We start from the raw sequence: 19,964 nt of genomic DNA, 5'->3' as shown, positions 1-19,964 counted from the left end.
TACGTTAATATGTACACATGTTTAAAAGAACAAAAGCTCTTTGCCTTTTACCTGCGAAACTATTAAGAGAAACAATATGTAATCACCACATTGTTTTCATACAACTACGCTTTGTCATTTGTTGTATTTTGTAAGAATATTAGAGCAGTAAAAGATAGCCATCGCTTACTGTGTCAGTTAGTAAGTAGGTAGATATAGACATGTGTTATTGAAGTCAATATGAGTATATTGTCTTTGTAATGAAAAGAAAGGTACCTCCATATTAAAATGTCGGTATTAACATTATATTTGTATATCATAAAATCGTGACGAGATGAAATTGTTTGGTTGTCTGTTTGAGTGTTTAGGTTTCACGTAAAAACAGCAGGAGGAATATAATGATGATTTACAGAATATGTTATTAAATGTAAATCAACATATATGTAGTCTACAGAGATCTTAAAAAATACCAAGAAAAGTATAAATTTGTAGGTATTTTAATTATTAATTTCAAATATGGGTTAATTAATTTACTTTACGTTATATGTTTAATATAACGTTTATTTATTTAGTGGTTAGTTTATCGTCAATAGATGCGTCTAGAAATTTACACGAACGAAATCGCAGCTACCACTAGTATCTAATATAAATGTAAAATAAGTAGGTAAAATTATTTTAAAAAACTATCTTTAGATCCGAGTAATCAGTGCTGTCCCCAAGTATCGTTTAGATAAAGTCAATAGGTCTTTTATGGGAATAGGTATAAAAAATTACAATAAGATACCAAAGAATATATTGGAATTACCCTTAAATAAATTCAAAACATCTGTTAAATCATATTACTCACTAAACTATTACTTGAATGTCGAGCGTGCATGGCAATAGCTGTTCATGCACGGGATTTTCATTTAATTTTAGACACGGACACCTATATAAATATACATTGTATATAAACTGGCTTTTTAAAAAAAGTATTTCAATTCAGTTTCTTGCCAGTACTTCTCAATTAGATCTATATACTGAACTGTACGGTATAGGGAAAAAAATAAAAATATACAGAAAAAATTTGACGTTCATAAGAGTCTAAAATATCCCATATGAGTAAATGATTTTATGATTTGAATTTGAATAGATACAGACTTATTTTATCACGTTGACTGTGGACGAAGCATTAAGTATTGATATGAAAAAAAACAAGTTTCATTACATACACAAATTTTATTATTAGAAAGGTACACCATCATTTTATCAGTATCACCATCTTATTGTCAAACATTACATTACAATATAAATGCCTGAACAGATAGTTCAATTCACATTTAAAAAATATAATAATTAAAGGAACAATACAATGAAGAATCATTAAAAATCATTATACCTAATTGTCGTAAGCAATTACGTATCTAAATTATAAGGCAATACTTAATATGTCAGCTTCAACAATATCTTAACTTAAAAAAAACATAATTTGTCATTAATAAACACATTTTGAAAGAATCATTTCGTTATAATACAAAATAAAATTTCCTAATTCGAAAATTTTCTTTCAGTTTAATAATTAGACAAGTATTAAGTAAGATGTAGATTACTAAATTCATAAAAAACTTAAAAAATTAATTTCTAAAAAAGTAAAAAAAATTACGAGAGCATTTAAAAACTGCTCTTATTACATTAGCATTACTGATTATATTAAATTAAGTAAACTACCACGCTCCATCGCTATTGTCATCGCTAGTTATGTACGAGTAGTCAGTCCCAGACCATTCCTCGAAATCTGAGGTGGCAGGTAGATTCTCCTTGTTTCTATTGTACTGATGTTTATTTTTCTTTTGTTTCTTTGCGCGGTACATTTTACTTTCATCTGCGCACTTAGTCGTAATACTGGTCCTAAAAATATGTAATTGTAAAATTAGAAATTTCTTACATTGGAGTATGTTCGGTACATACAAGGGAGAAACAGAAATTAACAATATCACTGCAAATTCCACTTATATTAGAATTGCTTTCCTATCCTACATATTAAAATTCTATTCGCTTTATTGGTAGTCGTAGATATAGATTTAGATGAGGTACTATATTTAGGTAGGTATATGTAAATTCAATAAGATTAAATTTAAATCCCGAAAATGTATATAGAATTTTTTTTCCATCGGAATTCTTCTGTACAATGCATTTGGCGACGCCTTCCGCATCGTTAAAACAAATCTGCTAAACATCATTTTGCAAAAGATAGAAACATAGATAATAAGGTCATTTTATACCCGTTGTCTTAATGTATAAGTGATCCGTGTTTTTAAATTATATTAATGGCAAATAAGCAGACGATTATGAATAGAACGAACATCATGTGACGACCGAGATACCACTCATGCGTTGCCATTCCGGAGGCCTAAGCATATCCATGCATTGTATCTCATAATTTCACTATCTTATCTCGACCCTTCTAGCGAAACACATCTTACAAAGCTAGCTGTTTAGTGATTGATATTGGCTAGCATGAGGTATCCATGCAGATGGCAGATTCTTTTTAGAAAGTCTAAATATCCAAACTTCTAAATGGATGGACCGCGTTTGATAAGATTTTGTGTACACAAAACATTTCAATGGGTTCCTGGATAGTTTGAAAACATAATAGGACTCGGTAGCCGGTTGCTTTTAAGAGCAGATGACGTCTAACGCGTCCGTAATATACTAGACATTTATAAAAAAAACGTGTAAAAATTAAATTTGTTATAAATAAATTTAAAATAATTTTTGTACCTTACGACACTTTCTGGAACGTTGCAACGATCCATAACAGTCTGTACAATGTCATTAATAAGGATGGGGTTCAGTTTCTTCTTTGGGGGTCTACCCGGAAACGCAGGAGACGGTTTTCCCGTCAGAGAGTGAGTGGCAAGCTCCCTGAAAAATTAACAATAAATTAATTTAAAGTACCTATACCTGTTATAAAAGGAAAATATATTTCTGTTTGGCTCCAGTAAAGGAAACTATGATATCAAACCTAAATTTAATCCGAGAGATGGCGGTAAACTCCTTCCCTACCACGTTTTATTAACGGAATGGTGCATCCGCCTGCGCTAACGGTTTATGCTGGCGGCGCACCACGGCACACCTGACGTCAGTTAGCCATTGTAACAAATTCGCCAGGAATTTGTCATAATGGTTTTTTACAGTGGAAACCGTATGGAGATCAACCTGACTCCATTGCTAGTAATGTACCATACCTTGTTAGTAATGGGACCATCAGTCCCCATCACTAACAATCCCCTTTTCCCCCCACCATGTTGCGTTATTAAATACCGAGCGCAGTGTAGGCATGTCAAGTGTTCCGTTCCCCATAACGTGGAAATTTGACAATTTGGAGGTAACAGTCGTGACGGTATGAGTATATGTAATATACCTATTACGATGGAAAGTGTGTTGGTTAAACGATCTAATATAAGTACAAGTCGGATTTGAAAAAATCAACTTATTTTTGGTGGCTCTATTTTTACAGAAAGTTACAATTTAAATATCATGCTAAAACACTTAAGAGTCGAGTAAAAAGTAAGAAACTTAGAATAAACGCTAAGCGAAAAATAAGTATGGAATGTAGAACGCGATGTTACAGGAGGACTGTGAGTTGGAGCACGAGAATGATCGCGATTTTGTTTAAATTGTACCGCTGAGCACAGTTAGTTGCATTGGAAAGCAGAAGTTCAAACAACGCCATCTAGCCTCAACCTAAACAGAGATTGTGTCATAGACAACTGTTAGAATTACTTAAGTACATTTTTTTGTTAATACATTCATAGAAAACACTCAGATAAACAATTATATTTATAATTGTAATAAACAATTATATTCGAGGCACATAACATGATTTAAAATAAAAATATTTTACCGATGCGAGAAAACAGCATTCAACAATTTTCTTGTAGCGGCTGTGTAGGAAGACCAATTGATATTTTTTAATACTCTTGCCGGAACTTGTACATTACCTTCACCGATGGACACCTGAAATTTAGTGATTATTATATTTTCTTTTTAATATATTACATTTAATAATGAATTTTGTTGTGCAAATAGTTATCTTGGATATGTATGTGACGAAAAAGGTTAAAGACACAAATAAGTTAATATTATGTAGGTATATGAATCAAATTGTCTTAAACATCTGTTGTATTATACTTTATTTGAAAAAATATTGTATTATAAGTGAATTAATTATCAAATATTATTTTTATTATAATTTTTTAAAATAGGTATATGCATAAAGTAACAGACTAACAGACGGAGTAACAGACTCCTTTTTTTACCATTTCCCTACGAACAGCGTTTAATTTGTGTTTCTGTCGAATTCTTTTTGATACATTCGCCGCTCCTCTTTGTGTCAATGTAACAACCGAATAATTTTCATTTGCGGTCTGAAAAAAATATTAAAGTCAATTAAAACGTACTGATGTTCATGTTACTGCTAATAAATTAAAAACTTTCCGTTAAGTTTTTTCTGTTTAATTATTTTATTTAATACATTTATATTATTACTATTATGTACCTACTATATTTATTCACAACGATGGTAATTAAGAAAATGGTCCATCTAATGGTAATCGGTTACCGTATCCTATGGGCTCTTAAGAAACCGTAATAATAAACTCTTATTATTACGGTTTCTCTCTCTTATTATTACGGAGAACCAGATGCTCTAGAGAAAATATTGGCAAGTACTTTATTCCACAACCTGAGATTGCGTGGGAGGACAGTCTCTGAAACTACACTGTCACTACGTGGGTAAGGTTCGTGGGTGTGACGATAAATTCTCTGTCAATAGCTAGCGGTGTGATGGTAGAATGCTTTTTGGTTTCTTCCATGTTAGTTTGTATAACAGTAAGAAATAGCATATACAGCAGATTAAAAAAAGAACAAGAAAACTAGAAATAAGAAATGTACGCAAAAATAAAAAGTAATATTCGGAATCTTCTGATTGATTAATAAATAGTAGTTAGAATGAATGACAATGTTATGAATAAAAAAATATGACTATTCAAAAATGCTTTGCATTGTGTTTATTTCAATAAAGATTATTTCTATATCTATGTTAATTTACAGACCTTAATTTTAAAATTCGTTTGTCTATTTGGAATGGCTTTCGATTGAAAAATGTCTCTTGCATATCTGTCCATAACATCCCGTGGGATACACTTGCAATGTTTCCGGTAATAATCTAATAACTTTTGGACCCTTTTAATCTCCGCTTTCAGTTCTTCTGCGGTGCGTTTTTTGACAGTAGGCATATTTGCATCTATGTTCATTAAAGCCTTTTTCTTCTTCCAGAAAAACTCCGAAGGCAAGTGATCGGAGTTATAGTGTATTTTACGTGAATTTTCATCGTTACGCACTTTAATGGAACTCATTTTCCTGTCCTCGGTGTCTTTTAGGATACTCATTCCGCCTATGCTCTTTTGCAGTCCATTCAAAAGTGGCTCTTGTTTTTTTATGTCGTTATTCGGTTGTGGACTGGGCTGTAAAAAGTAATTTTTAATTAGTATTACATAAGGGTTTAATTTGTAAATATAGAGGTTTTATTTGTACATTTTTTTTCGGCCTCTATAAGTGAAGCACCCTACCTTACTTCGGCTGATCGCGGGTTCGATTATTCACACAAACATTTGTATCCATGAGTACGATTTTTTGTGTCTTGATGTTTTCTGTGTGTGTAATGTATATATTTATATAAAAAAATAAATGCATTTAAGTACGTATTTATATCAGTTTTCTAGTGCCTATACCACAAGCTCTGCGTAGCTTAGGACTAAATGATGCGTTATTTTTCTCCTTTTTTATGTAACTGGAACTTACGCCTTTCCCAAATAATACGGGATAATGAAAGGAAATGATGATACATTAATATTATATATATATTGCTCAACGGTTCACTCGAAGCACTATGACTCCTCTTTCTCGGTTACACAGATGTAAAATAAAGTTTTACTTACGTTCATATTCTGTTGCCACGAATCACTTACTGGGTCGCTTATGACAATGAACTTTGACTGGGACATATTTATTTCATTAATATTAGAATAATCGTCATTTTCCTGTTTTGCGGAATAAAAACCTGTTGCAAACTCTATTGGTCCATTATAGGAATTTGATGTGGGGTTGGACGACGTGATCGCATATGGTGTTTGCTGAAAATTTACAGTATTTATTATTCTAGTCCTGTATAACATACACTGTATAATATAACATTAAATTCGGATACTTCAGAACAGTTAGAACAGAATTAAATTGCAGGTATTTAGTTCTGTTCTAACTGTGTACCAGAGATGTGATTATTAATAATGGAGCCCCCATTACTAATAATCGCATGTCTGGTAGGGTGCTTTGTCTATACTTAGTCTGCGTGAGTACTTCGGTCACCTATCTTAGCCACCTTACCTATTTGTGCCACTAATGTCACATGATAATGTGATGTGTATGGTGTGTGCACATGTGTATAGGTGACGGTTACAGAATGTCTCCAATTACATAAACAGTAACTTAACATAGTTAATGTAAGTCTATATAATCTAAGCTCTTACCGTCATTACTGAAGTTTCGTGTTGCATAAGATGCACGTCGTTTATGGAGCTTGTCTGAATCATTCTGTAATCTATTATAGAAACAGTATCTTGTTAAAAATATAATAATATTTAATAGCTAAACCCTCAAACGAGAGAATATTATACCTAATAGAAGGGAATTATAGGGGTATTTGTTGAAGTATGAACAACTAACCCTGTAAATATAATAATAAATAGCAGAAAACTAACTAATTTTAGTAAATATAGAAATGGAAAATAATCGTCATATATATATTTTTAATAGCTAAAATATACTCAATTTGGACCTAATTTGTGGTTTCTACTTTAGACACGGAAAACACCATAAAATAATAGTTACTTCAACTCTCTGAAGCTATTATATACAAGTATCTACATGTAGGATTACACACTTTAGTCATGTACCTGTTTTTACAGTTTCATTTTGCGGGTGGAGATGACGCGGCATACTCAAATCCAGAAGACCCTCCATAGCATCCATTTCTACACTCGATATACTTGAGAATTGTGTCAGATCCATCAATGTAATTGAACTGTAACATAGATAATTATGATAAGAAATAATAGCTTATCACGTTATGATGGACAATGGAATGTACAGAGAATGCTATGTTAAGTATATCAACTGAAAATATGGACAGATAGACACGTATTCTATCATAGGCTACAACTCACAGTTACCAGTATGTTTCACTCACATCCAAGATCCCTCATCGCATATAATCATATAATATACGCTGAAGGTAACTTTATATTATCAACTAGCTGCGCCCGCGACTTCGTCTGCGGAAAATTTAACTTTATTTTTCTAAAATAAAAGAATATGTCTAAAATAAAAGTATTCTAAGTTACTCCTTATTACCTGCCAAAAAAAGTGCCGTGAAAATCGGTCCAACCATTTCAGAGATTAGCCGGAACAAACAGACAGACGGACAAAAATTGTAAAAAATGTTATTTTGGTGTATGTACCGCATTTATATTCATATGCATGTAGTAAAAGACGATTATTTCAATATTACAAACACTGACACTCCAATTTTATTTATATGTACCTATAGATTAGTAATATTCTTGACAAATCAACTACATATTATAAATAACAAAAAAATGCAAGATAATAAAAAAAACCAGGAATACTATTTCATTATAATTACTCACCTGTATTTTCCCAAACAACACGTAACTCACAATTAAATATATCTTTTATTATTACAAATAACTCTTATTGAAATATATATATTGTCGTATTTTAGGTACAAATCAATGTACAATCACAATTCACTTGACGTATGTAGCTGTAATTAATTCATACGAAAAATGCTAATGACAAATGTTATCACCATTCGGATGAAAATGTTAATGGACACTGATTGTAAATTTGAAAATATTCTGGTTTTATTCACAATAGTAAAGCTATGCACAACAGTTTTAACAAAACAGCTAGGTGCTTAAAAGTGCCCCTATTGTTTCAATAAGTTGTAAAGAATCAGGTACCTATAATACGTTATCTGCAAAGTTGTAGAAAAGAATAGGTTCCTACTTACGACACGTGTTGATTTTATTCTCAAGCAAGATTGTTTCGAACATTCTCGAAGTAATTATAGAAGTAATAAAATAAATTACCTACCCACCCTTTTTTTATTTTAAAAGTTGTAATAAGTAACACGTTGTATAGATCATTGAGGCAAAGATGGTATGTACATTTTACTTTAAAGTACATAGTACATATATATATCCAACAAGAGTAAGGGGCAGGATAGATTTTAAGGGTTCTTTGGCAGCCCTAAATACGCTTCTCTTAGGTCTCTTAGGGTAGGTATATCTTTTTAAATTCTATATATACCAATTTTATATCGATTACCAAGTTGGGGGCTCTTAATTTAACTATCCTATCTTAAATTTATATAATAGCTAATTTCACTACAATCAGTATACTAACTAACATCGTTGTTTAATAAGTATTACTATCATACGTTTTCATAAAAATTAAAGAATTTTATAAGCTTCTTTTATTTCAATATTTTCATTTACCGACTTTTTTTAATAAATTTAGTAGAATATATGGCCGTGGCAAGTGCTTCACCGATAAGAGCGTAGCTCTTAAATTATGAATGAATGAATGAAGTAGAATATATAATATAATATAATAGAATATATAATATTTCTACTAATACGACATTATTATACTCGTACGAGTATAATCCAATATGAATTATATAGAGATTTAACAACATTTTTACTACTAAATTAAATATACCTCACAGCATAAAATTATCATTTTTCTAATTATGTCTGACTATACCTACATATAAATAATACTTAATCTAAATTTTTCTCGTAAAAAAATTAAAACCTAATATTAGATTTTTTTACTTCGCAACCTAATATAGGTTCTAACGTAAAAATAGACAATAAAAAACAGAATTTTATAAGACGATTCACGAGACATTATGTAAGACGATTATTATATCTTAATAAATAGTTTTATGAATATGAAATAACAAAATCTAATTGACCGATCTTATATGATAATAAAATAAATTCTTATAATTTATTAGTATCTCATATAAAATGTAACAACAAGATTGTAGGTAGACAATCAAAACGGTGCACTGCAACTTACTCATGTTTCCTACTTCCCTATGACGACTTACCTACTTTTTTTGCGATTCTCACTAAACACTTGGGGTCGTCTATTCAATAATTTTATTACCTGCGCATGCAATAACGGTTGCGTTGTTCAACATTCAGTTGCCGTTTGAACTGCCTTCAAAATAGTTGACTATTTATAATAGTGTACATATATTGAAGAATTAAAAATATATTAGGAAACAAAATGGATCGTTTATGGCTACTTGTGGAATGGGTGGATGGAAATAATGTATTTCCGGATTATGGTGTGGTGAACGTAGATCCTTCGATATATAGCGAATACGACTTGAGTCCGGGAAGGGTTATACTAATTCGCGTGAGACACGAAAGTACCGCCCGAACAGGAAAAATATTGAACATCTCTGGTAAGTACAATTTTTTTTCAATGCTTGATAATGGAATTGTTCCCCCCTGTACTGACGGTATGCGCTACCGTCACCAGTGGAGGATGATGGGTAGAAAATGAACTGAGGTTAGTTAGCCCGTGCGTCGTGGAGAATTTACCACAAATTAACTACGGTGGTTTCTGGGGGACGCCGCGAGGAGGTCGACCTAATATTTGCGATGTGTCTTAGGTGCTTATTTCAATGTATTCTGTAGGAATTATTAGGTAAATACGGTTGTAATAATTCTAATTAGTCATATAAAACTGTTTTAGTCTTAATTTCCCACAATCTAAGGTATAATTTGTCGTAATTATAGTTGATAATGATAAAATATTAAAATAGTTTATGCACAGATATAGATAATATCTTTATTTATGTTAATGACAATTGTACGGAATATTTTCAAAAATTAGGTCGATTAGTACCTATATTCAACCTACCTACAAAATGTACCTACACAAGCAGATGATGATAGGACCGCGTGGTTCGACTAGAGGAATCGATCTGATGACACCATAATTAGAATTTACCCTATATTCTAATTATTTATGAAGTTACTATTTATAATATATACGAGTATAATCCTAATAGTAGCTTCGTATTTAGATATTATATACCTACCTACTTAAATACAACTAAATATATCCTTTTAATTTGCAGAAAGTAAACTTAATATTAAAGCCCATAAGAGATTATTACAGAAACAAGATAGTCAAGTGAAAAGTGTACTGTCAATGTGCATGCAAACGATAAAAGGAATTAAATCTGAGTCTATGGTAAGTAGAAATGTTATTTAAGTACCTTTAATTCATTTTGCATTAGCAAACGGACAGTGATACGTTATTAAGCTAGCAATTATAAAGCGCTGTACTAAACTGGTGGACGATGGTCGACAACGGATGTAGGTAAAGATTACATTCCAAGGAAAGATATCAAACTCTTCATATTATTTATAACAGAAGTATGTATGTCAAAAGTGATAATTACAATATAATAATTAATTGTAATACTTATATATGTAACCTATAGCGTAAGATATAATAATTATTATCAAACTACGTAATAATCTGTCATCAAGTATGTCTATTAATTGTATTATTAAATGTGTTTAATTTATTATATTATATGTATTCTAGTGCCACAGATAAGATAATATTACATGTAGTACTTAAGATATTCTTTGTTGCAGTATTTAAATGGGATGGAGATGAATTCATCGCTCGGATCCATGGCTGGCGCGCCGCAGGTTGTCGCCATTGATAATGATTCGTCGAGTAGTGATAGCGACAATGAGGTGAGTATTACTGTGTCTAGACTAATATTGTAAAGGGATGATGTATTTTGGTTTGTAATACATAAACTCTAAATATTTTTTTAAGTTCTATAGATAACAATATATATTAAATATTAGTAACAAAAAAGAGCTAATAGTATTCATAATTAAGAATAGATTAATAATACATGTAATAGTACGAAATCAATAGTCTCTTAAGTAATCACCATAAGCCATCTACTGCCTACTGCGGATTATATTCTCACCCATATTTTGCTAGCACAGCCCTGAGTCAGCTGACTAAAAGCAATATTTACCTTAATTTCGTTAGGACTTGCTATTTGAGACCCGTTATTTGAGCTACGTATGTAGTTGGTTCATATCACATTCAAGTTACTACTTTAAGACCATACCTACTATACTTTTGCTGCTCTTTATATATTAAATAAAAATATGGATGTTAGTTTCTAACAACAATTTTTTAGGTAATACAGTTTAATAAGTAGGTACCTACTTATTTTCAATATTTTCTTTCAGCCTCAAAGATGTATTTATTCAAAAAGACCACTCATTTCACCATCTATTCACAAACTAATCGATTCATCCACCACGAGTCGCCGCAGTTCAGTTGCTCACAGCAGTAACAGATCGTTGCATAGCAGCACACCGCTTCCAACACCCAAACCAAAAGTAAAAAGAGTCGACAGAGCAACGCAGACTGAAAACCGAGACGTAGGCTTAGACAATTTAGAAAATAAACTTAGGAAGCTGTATAGTTTATTCCTATCTGTTATAGCACGTCTCGAAATTAGAAAGGCAGTTGACGCAGCATTCCTCGATCGAAGGATAATGAAGGATTTAGAAAAACATATATCAGATCAAGCTATTGCGAGAAACGTGAATAGTATGAGTCTCGATGAAATTCTTGACGAGTTGAAAACTGCAACGTGTGAGAGAGAGTTGTTAGCGCGCAGGTTGCAAGATGAATTGGAAGCACCGCCAGCTAAACGGAGTATTTGCGAAGTGCAAACTGACACGAACCCTGCCGCCAGGCCTTTACAGCCGCGCACATATTCAGCACAAAAGACAACGGATATTGAGGCAAAAAATTCATCAAGCGACGAAATGGTAATTATACAATAATCCATAATCTAAAGTAGTATTATAAAGAGGAAAGGAGTTTTTTTAAGAAGTTTAAGTTTTTAGTTTGGAGTTTAAGGAGTTTTTGTAATAGAGAAACTAAAAAAATACATAACCGGTTTTACAAATTATTTCACCTGTAGATAATGTAGCTTTCATTATTGGCGAGAATCATGAGTTGTATTTTACGTTGGTAGTCACGCAGGAGACAGCTAGTAAGAAATAAAATGATAGGTTATGGGACCTTAAACACCTCCGTCAGACTTGGTTTTTTTAATATAAATTACCAGTTTTTTATATAAACCACTTCACATTTTTTATTTTATATAAATTAAGATTCCTAAAATATTTACATCCTTTCTAATAAGGGAGAGTCGCTGTCGCCAACACTATCTTTAACAATAATTGAGTTTTATTTATTTACAGGTACCAATAGGTAATGGTTATGCAAAAATACCGGCTAGATTTCTAAACGAAATTGATTGGAACTCATACACTACGGCTACGAGGCAGTTACTCCAGGCTGTATTTTCACGCAAGTTAATGTCTACCCATTTCTTTAATCCTCCTTAGAATAAACTAATATTCATAGGTACTTAGTGTATGGATACATTCTAAATAAAATTTGATATTAATATTGTAACATTTCAATGTTTTATAAATCCATAATATCTAATAATTGGTGTCACCTGATAACGTGATGCTCGTCAGCTTATTTGCCTTTCCCGTTATATAGTAAAAAAGTGTATATTTACAAAAAAAGAATTTCTATCAGTCGTTTATACAGGCTTTGTTTAGCTTGGGACTACCTAAATAGGTCTGTGTTAATTGTTCAGGGTTATTATTATGAATACTCGCAGTTCATTAGCTATATATATATCTGATCTATTTGTAATATACCTGCTTATTTTTTCAGGGTTTTAGCAACACATTCGCTAACAGGCAAACAGTCACCAGCCTTTGCAGACAAACCAGCAAAAAAGCGCTTAGACTCCAGATTAGTGGATGACATTGTTAAGACAGTATCATTACGGTGTGCTGTCCCCAAAAGGCTAGTAAGGTTTGTACAGCTACGTAATACTTAACAATTGTATTGAAGGGCGTTTTTAAATTTTCTGTTCATATGATTTTCAAACCAAATGTCGCTCAGATTTTTTACTAAAATATAATAGGAAAATTCTTGATATATCTGTATATAACTATTATATTTCTTCATAGTATTTAATTTTTCATAATTCTACCATTAGTGACATTTAGATTCCGTATTCAGTCGTAAAATTAAAAATAAATAAATAGGTATTTACAATAATACCTAATTTTTAAGAAAAGTGTGATCAAAATGTGGATCCACATGATGTAGGTATTGCTATGCTTATTAGGTGATTCCACACAGCTGTATTGAGAATATTTCTTGCTGCGCACCTCATTTAATCTTTTCGAGTTTATTCAGTTTTGGGCATTTGGAGACTAGTAGTGCCGACCGAGTTTAAATGTATCGTCTTTTTACTTAAATTTATCGTAGTTATATTGTAGACTACCTACAATATCTACGTTTTTAATTGTTATACTTGCATGTAAATTACAGGAACAGTATCACCGTGAAATGTACAGACGAATCCAAATTGTACCGGAACCGACAACTCTACAGACATTCGCTTCGTGAAAGCAGACAAAATAATGAAAATATCCCACCCGAGTCGGGGGTTTCATCAGATTAGTAAACAATTAAGTTATTAGGGATTAATTATGAAACGCCAGGTTTACAATTGTCCTTTGTAATAGATTAAAATATACCATTTTGCTATTATATATCGACCATGTCACAGTTGCAATTTGGAATCACGCCTTCATTTAGCCTATAACTAATCATTTTAAATGGTTCATACATATTTGCTAAATTATAGATCTGTTTCAATTGAAAAATGAAAGCAACAGCGTTACATGATTAAGTTATACCTAAAGGTAGGTAAGTGTAGATCTGGTACGTTAATGTTGTTATATATAATAGTGTAAAACAATCTTTATTAGTCAACATAATGCTACCTCGTTACCCCGAGATAATTGCGCCATTTTTGTGTGTAATATAATATTATATTTCAATTATAAGAACTGTAAAGTTACAAAATGTAAGTAAGTAATAGGCGAGTTATTGCGTCCATCGGATGATATAAGTAAATAAAAGTAATGAAGAACCTAGATCTCTAACCTATTTTATACTTAAAATGACCATAGACTCAATAAAAAGCATTGTTATTTACTCTTTCTTATTAAACAACAAATAAATAACAAACATTAAAAATAGTTACATTACATACATTGAAATAGAATGAAATATTACACAAATGGAGTAATTAACAAATCATCTTCATTATTTTATTGACGTTTTTGTGTTATAGCGCAGTTGGTAAAGTGATACCTGCCTACTTTTTCCTAAAGTAAATACTAAAATATTAAACCTACGGTATTTTATGGAAGACATTTTACGAAATGTGATAACATAATTTAGATCAAAATATTGGATAAACTGGTATTTTGTTGACGAGTACAAATTGTTAATCGTCCAATAATTAGTATATAGGAATCCTACCTATGCTTACCATATACCTACTAATTCAAAGAAACTCTAATTGATCCAAAGATACTAATGTATTATTTATATTATTGTGTTATAAATGACTTATTTTAATAAGATTTATTAAGATGAATGTGACTATAAATTTAAACTATAATTAATAAAATCTTATATTTTTATTGTGTTTTTTAATAATCCCTGGTTTTACCCAATTATACCATTCTAAATTACGCATCTTCATTCTTAGTTAATAATAAACGAATTAATTAAAAATGGCTATATACATAATTTTAATACGGTGGAACTATGAGCGAATGGGAAATGCCACCGAAATCCTTCTACAACTTCCTAAAAGATTGTTTAGAAATTGATACTAGATTGCTTGTCTAGAACTGCAGTAAGATTTATACTAGAACATGTAATCTAGAGCTGCACTAGCCGGCTCCTACCAGATTTGGTTGGGCAGGGAGATAAACTCAAGCGGTGAAGGTGAGTGTTGACGTACGTCGGCAGGGGGCGCTTCAAATCTTAAGGCTTAAGCTTAAGGTTTAAAGTGTGACTGACTGTCCTGGGAACTGATGGACGCAATGATTTTGTCAATCAATTTAAATAAAGACTAGTTTTTAATTAGATTGTTTTACTAGTTGTTAAACTTACATCTACGTGAAAGTCACGGACAAGGGTAGTCCTACCGGTGTCTTTTATCTCAACTAGGTATGATCCGTAATCTTTCTGTTGAATAATTATGAAATTAAGCGTTATTGCCAAAACAAATAAAATGCAATCTAATTTATTGCTCATAGAATAGTATTGTTCAAACATATGCTCCTACCTATACGGTAGGTTATTAGAGAAAAAGCAAGCATGGTCATGGTTCCTCTGGTATACTCACTTTACTCTTTGGGTATGCCGTATGGTTATATTTGTGTGTATGGTTAGAGTTATACCATAAACTCATTCTAATATTAATACTGAATTAATTTTTATCGCTAATCAATGTCGATATGGTGGACGTAACACGGTAATCAGAGCCACATAAACTAATTACAAAAATATAGTTAATATCCGTGTCAGATATCTTGATTTTATGGAAGATTTTAAAGCTAAAAAGCTAAAAAATATATGATATGAAACAACTTCGATACTACGTAACAATAAATGTATCTACCTATATATAAATAATTAATATAATTACCAAAATGTTTTTTTATAACGTACGTAACGTAACGTGTGTGTAAACTTATGTAATTTAAGTTTAATTATATAAAAATAATATTATCTTATCTGTGATAAAAATATAGGTTAAAGTAATTTTGGAAACTGAATTTTTTTTCCACATTATCTTTTCTACACAGAGAAAAAGAAGATTGCTTAAAGACTAGACTTTAGGCAATCTTCTTTTTCAAATTCGGATGTGGTAACACTGTTGAATTTTCTGTCATTTTTATTTCAAGTATTGCTTGCATGCATGTGCCTAACCTATTTACAACACGTAATAATATATATTCATATTATTATTAAGATTTAAAAGCCGTTTTGTAAAGCATAATTATCATGGATGATAATGAAGAAGCCGATATTGTAGCTTCAGAACACGAGCGTCTTATTAATGCAGTGTCTAAATTAGACAAAACACAACATATAACTGAGCCCACACGAAACGAATCAACCAAATCAAATACAGAGTTTAATTTGATAAAGAGATCAAATAAATTGAACCTTAATGATGTGGCGAAAGTCCTAGAAAATACAGCGCATAGTGTTCAAATAAGAAAAAAGTTGAAAAACAGTCATAATTTATCCAGTGTGTTATCTAAACCTTTAGAAAAACCACAGGCTGAACGCATTAAGAGAGCAACAGGATACGAACATGCCAAGGAAAAAGTTGGCCGATGGAATGCTGTAGTAGCTCGGAGCAGAACTTTAGATTATGTAGCTTTTCCACTTAGAAGTGGTACATCTAAACTTCAGCCTACTAATGAATTTATATCAAAGTTTGAACTGAAATCAGAACTAGAAAGAGAACTAGAAAAAATAGATCCACCAATTGAGGAAGAGGTGGAAGACGAAGAGGAGAAAATTTATCCCATGTCTTATTTAGAAATGGTGGAACAAAGACAACACATAGCTAAATTAAGAGCACAACAGTCATACAAAGCAGCGAAAGCTAAAAGACAAGGGAAAATAAAAAGCAAAAAATATCATAGGTTAGTATTCATAATCCTAACTTGACAACTCTGGTATTTATAATAAAAATTGTATGTTTGTAACATTTTTAAGTAACCTTAACTGAACTATATGGCAATTGAAATATAGGTAGCATAGATTATACTTTATCCTGGTTATTCACCAGATAAAGTTGCAGGCAGAAGGTACTTCTTAGAATTTCTGAGAATAAGTACTTATATAGTATATAAATAAAAATTCTGAACCCTGTTCGACTCTATTGGTATTGCAGGCACAGTACTACCCTACTACAACTGGTAACATTATTTGAAAATGCAGTGCACCCGCGGCCCCTGTTTTATCTGGCCCCCCTTGTAATCCGACATGGTCTATTATTGATTTTATTTTCACAATCTTCACTAATGCATGATTGGATAAATTTGAACAAGTTTGAACTTGTACGCATCACCACTGTTGTACTCGACACATAGGGTATTGTTTTGATTATGATTGCAAAGCATTATACTATATACAAAGTATTTATAGCTGTCAATCTGATGATTAAAAATCAGACTATAGAGATTTTGCATTTTTTTACTTTTTAAGTTAATAGAACTTATTTGTTAATTAGTTGTTAGTGGGTGGTCTTGTGGGTGTATTCAGCTCCTGACACAGAGCATCGGTTTCTCATAACTTTCCTGTATGCATTTTCTTTTGATACTATTCATATTTTATTTTCCACATCTAAGATTTATAAATTGTCAATAAATCTGTAATTAGGTCTTAGCTTGATGGTCAGACATTCACCATTTTCCAGTGATAAATATACTCTATGTGAAAGCTGATTCACATGTGAAACAGTGTATATATAAACAGTAATGTATATGATAATAATTATAGTATATACAAATTTTAGGGGTAGCTGTCCTCTCCTACACCTTTTGAATGCATGGTTGTTTAAAGTGTTTGCTAAATTAAGTGTGTAGTCAGATCATACTCTGGACTTGAAATAAATTATAAATTACTTTTTATTAATTATTTAAAAGTGGGCAGAACTATAGATTCCCAATAGGTGCCTTAGTGCTTTATGTTTGATGGTTGTGGATTCAATTCCTCGCATGGTACAAAGATTTGTATTCATGAGTATGATTGTTTGTATCAGTCTAGGTGTTTTCTATGTATATTATGTATGTATTTACAAAAAAAACATTGATGTATTTATACAGGAGTCCAGTACTCATAACACAAGCTCGGCTTAACTTGAGACTGTGTGTTTTTTCCAAGGATATTATATTACTAAGAATATTTCCTATTGATTTTATTTGTGAGTGGTAATCTGTCTAAAGTTCATGTCATTGCTTAAAAGAGAATTGGTTTAATTACAGAATACTGAAGAAGGAAAAACTTAAACAGCAATTGAAAGAATTTGAAGAGTTACAAAAGGTTGATCCAGAAGAAGCACTTAAAAAATTAGAAGCACTAGAAAAAGCCCGAGCCTTAGAAAGGCATACATTAAGGCATAAAAATACTGGAAAATGGGCAAAGAATCAAATGATACGAGCCAAGTATGACAAAGAGGTATGCAAATAAATTTTAAAAAATAATAGTTTAGGTAGAAAACTATAATTACAATTAGTTTTGTTCCGAAGTCCAGACATATTGAGTAATCAAGTGTTTTTGGTTTTAGGTAAGACAACAAATTTCAGAACAACTTGCAGTGAGTAGAAGTTTGACTAAAAAAGTAGAAGATACTGAGAGTACAGATGATGAAGCCGATGGCAATGAAGTTTTACCAGATGTTTCGTTAGCACAAGATCCTATGAATCCTTGGATGGTAAAGAGGTCTGATAAGTCAACTATTGATGCAACATTTGACTTTGGTTATAAAAAATATTTAAAGGATCGGATGTATAAGCGTAAAAGTGATAGTGATACTGATTCAATTGATGACGAAACCAATGAGGGTGGAAGTAAATATGACATTCTAAATGACAGTCTTAAAAAAATAAACGATCAAATAGATCAGGAGTCTAATAACAAAACAAGTAATGAAAATGTAATAAATAAATTTGATCACACTCAGAAAAAGAGAGTTGTACAAAAAACGAAAACAGTAACCGACATTAAAAGTACGGAAAAGAAAACCCCAAATAAATCAAGAAGGAAATCAGTAAAGACAAATAAACTAGTAGCTACATCAAATTGGGTAGTTGAATCTCTTGAAGACATAGGAGAAGAAATATATGATACTGAAGAAGACATTACATCTGCATTTGATTCTTTAGAGAATAATGTGGTAAATAAAGTAGAAATGAAGTTAAATAAGCTTAGGAATACTATTGAACTGTTACAAAATAAAGAAAAGAAAAAGCTATTCTATAAAAAACCGCAAAATCAAAAGAAGATTAAAGACAATACTGAATATTTGGACTTTAAACAACAAAACAAGAAAGCAATTATTGATGAAAGTTTAATTGAAACTGACAAAAGAAATATTGATGAAGTTCAAAAAGATATTAGTTCTATTACCAAAGTAATGCTTAGTCCAAACACCGCCGTGGAAAACACAAATACAAATATAGACCCCAGCAGGTTTATTGAAGTGAAACCAAAATATTTAAATAGTGTTCTTCCTAAAGGTGATGAGTTGGATCAGTTAGATGATGATGAACAAGTTGTGCCAAAAGTGAATATTGAAGAAGTATTTGAAGAAGATGATGTCGTAGCTAGTTTCAGACAAGAGAAAGAAGATGAAATAAAGAAAGATCAACCAGAGGATATTGATTTAACATTACCAGGATGGGGTAGTTGGGGTGGAAAAGGTATTAAAAACTCCCAAAAACGTAAAAGGAATAGATTTATTCTTAAGGCCGCACCAAAAACGCCTAGGCGAGATGAAAATAAAGGAGATATTGTAATCAAAGAGTTTAGCAACCCTAAATTGACTTTGCATAAAGTAACTGACATACCATTCCCATTTCAAAGTGTTAAAGAATATGAGGCTTCTATCAGAACTCCAATTGGTAACACATTTATTCCGGAAAAAGCTCATAAATTGCTAATTCGTCCTGCTGTTATTACAAAGGCTGGTACAGTTATTGAGCCAATGGATGAGGAGGAATTGCTTGAACGTAAAAATCGTATTTTTGACAAAACAGATGTTATAAATCTTTTAGCAAAGAAATAAAAGGTTTTAAAAATGTAAT

At 31.5% G+C, this 19,964-nt stretch overlaps 3 protein-coding genes across 3 annotated transcripts; 2 read left to right on the top strand and 1 right to left on the bottom strand.

The window, feature by feature from the left end:
* Positions 1–1,682: 1,682 nt before the first annotated feature.
* LOC131847104 (protein insensitive-like) lies at positions 1,683–5,411 on the bottom strand. Its single transcript, XM_059196572.1, has 5 exons — positions 5,076–5,411; positions 4,281–4,388; positions 3,866–3,978; positions 2,740–2,883; positions 1,683–1,866 (listed from the first exon to the last, which is right to left on the bottom strand). The coding sequence occupies exons 1-5, from the start codon at positions 5,409–5,411 to the stop codon at positions 1,683–1,685; spliced, it is 885 nt and encodes a 294-aa protein (XP_059052555.1).
* A 3,975-nt stretch (positions 5,412–9,386) lies between these two features.
* Positions 9,387–14,689, top strand: LOC131847220 (uncharacterized). The gene is made up of 7 exons (XM_059196713.1): positions 9,387–9,586; positions 10,268–10,383; positions 10,797–10,901; positions 11,418–12,008; positions 12,447–12,559; positions 12,937–13,080; positions 13,606–14,689. Exons 1-7 carry the CDS (start codon positions 9,406–9,408, stop codon positions 13,736–13,738), a joined length of 1,383 nt encoding a protein of 460 aa, XP_059052696.1. The 5' UTR covers positions 9,387–9,405; the 3' UTR covers positions 13,739–14,689.
* Positions 14,690–16,053: 1,364 nt separating this feature from the next.
* Positions 16,054–19,957, top strand: LOC131847166 (U3 small nucleolar RNA-associated protein 14 homolog A). The gene is made up of 3 exons (XM_059196645.1): positions 16,054–16,799; positions 18,144–18,336; positions 18,446–19,957. The coding sequence occupies exons 1-3, from the start codon at positions 16,147–16,149 to the stop codon at positions 19,943–19,945; spliced, it is 2,346 nt and encodes a 781-aa protein (XP_059052628.1). The 5' UTR covers positions 16,054–16,146; the 3' UTR covers positions 19,946–19,957.
* The last annotated feature ends 7 nt before the right edge of the window (positions 19,958–19,964 follow it).

Source organism: Achroia grisella, unplaced genomic scaffold (assembly GCF_030625045.1).
Source record: "Achroia grisella isolate CSIRO2021 unplaced genomic scaffold, CSIRO_AGI_Agris_v1 utg516, whole genome shotgun sequence".
NCBI classification, from domain to species: Eukaryota; Metazoa; Arthropoda; class Insecta; order Lepidoptera; family Pyralidae; genus Achroia; species Achroia grisella.
This window is presented reverse-complemented; position numbering and strand designations above follow the sequence as displayed.

Coding starts and splice junctions, on each gene's coding strand:
- LOC131847104 (XM_059196572.1), bottom strand. CDS start 5,411: ATGAGTATCCTAAAAGACACCGAGGACAGGAAAATGAGTTCCATTAAA. Junction 3,979..4,280: donor ACGCTGTTCGTAGGGAAATG/GTAAAAAAAGGA, acceptor ACTAAATTTCAG/GTGTCCATCGGTGAAGGTAA. Junction 2,884..3,865: donor AATGCTGTTTTCTCGCATCG/GTAAAATATTTT, acceptor TTAATTTTTCAG/GGAGCTTGCCACTCACTCTC.
- LOC131847220 (XM_059196713.1), top strand. CDS start 9,406: ATGGATCGTTTATGGCTACTTGTGGAATGGGTGGATGGAAATAATGTA. Junction 10,384..10,796: donor GAATTAAATCTGAGTCTATG/GTAAGTAGAAAT, acceptor TCTTTGTTGCAG/TATTTAAATGGGATGGAGAT. Junction 12,009..12,446: donor ATTCATCAAGCGACGAAATG/GTAATTATACAA, acceptor ATTTATTTACAG/GTACCAATAGGTAATGGTTA.
- LOC131847166 (XM_059196645.1), top strand. CDS start 16,147: ATGGATGATAATGAAGAAGCCGATATTGTAGCTTCAGAACACGAGCGT. Junction 16,800..18,143: donor AAAAGCAAAAAATATCATAG/GTTAGTATTCAT, acceptor GTTTAATTACAG/AATACTGAAGAAGGAAAAAC. Junction 18,337..18,445: donor GAGCCAAGTATGACAAAGAG/GTATGCAAATAA, acceptor TTTTGGTTTTAG/GTAAGACAACAAATTTCAGA.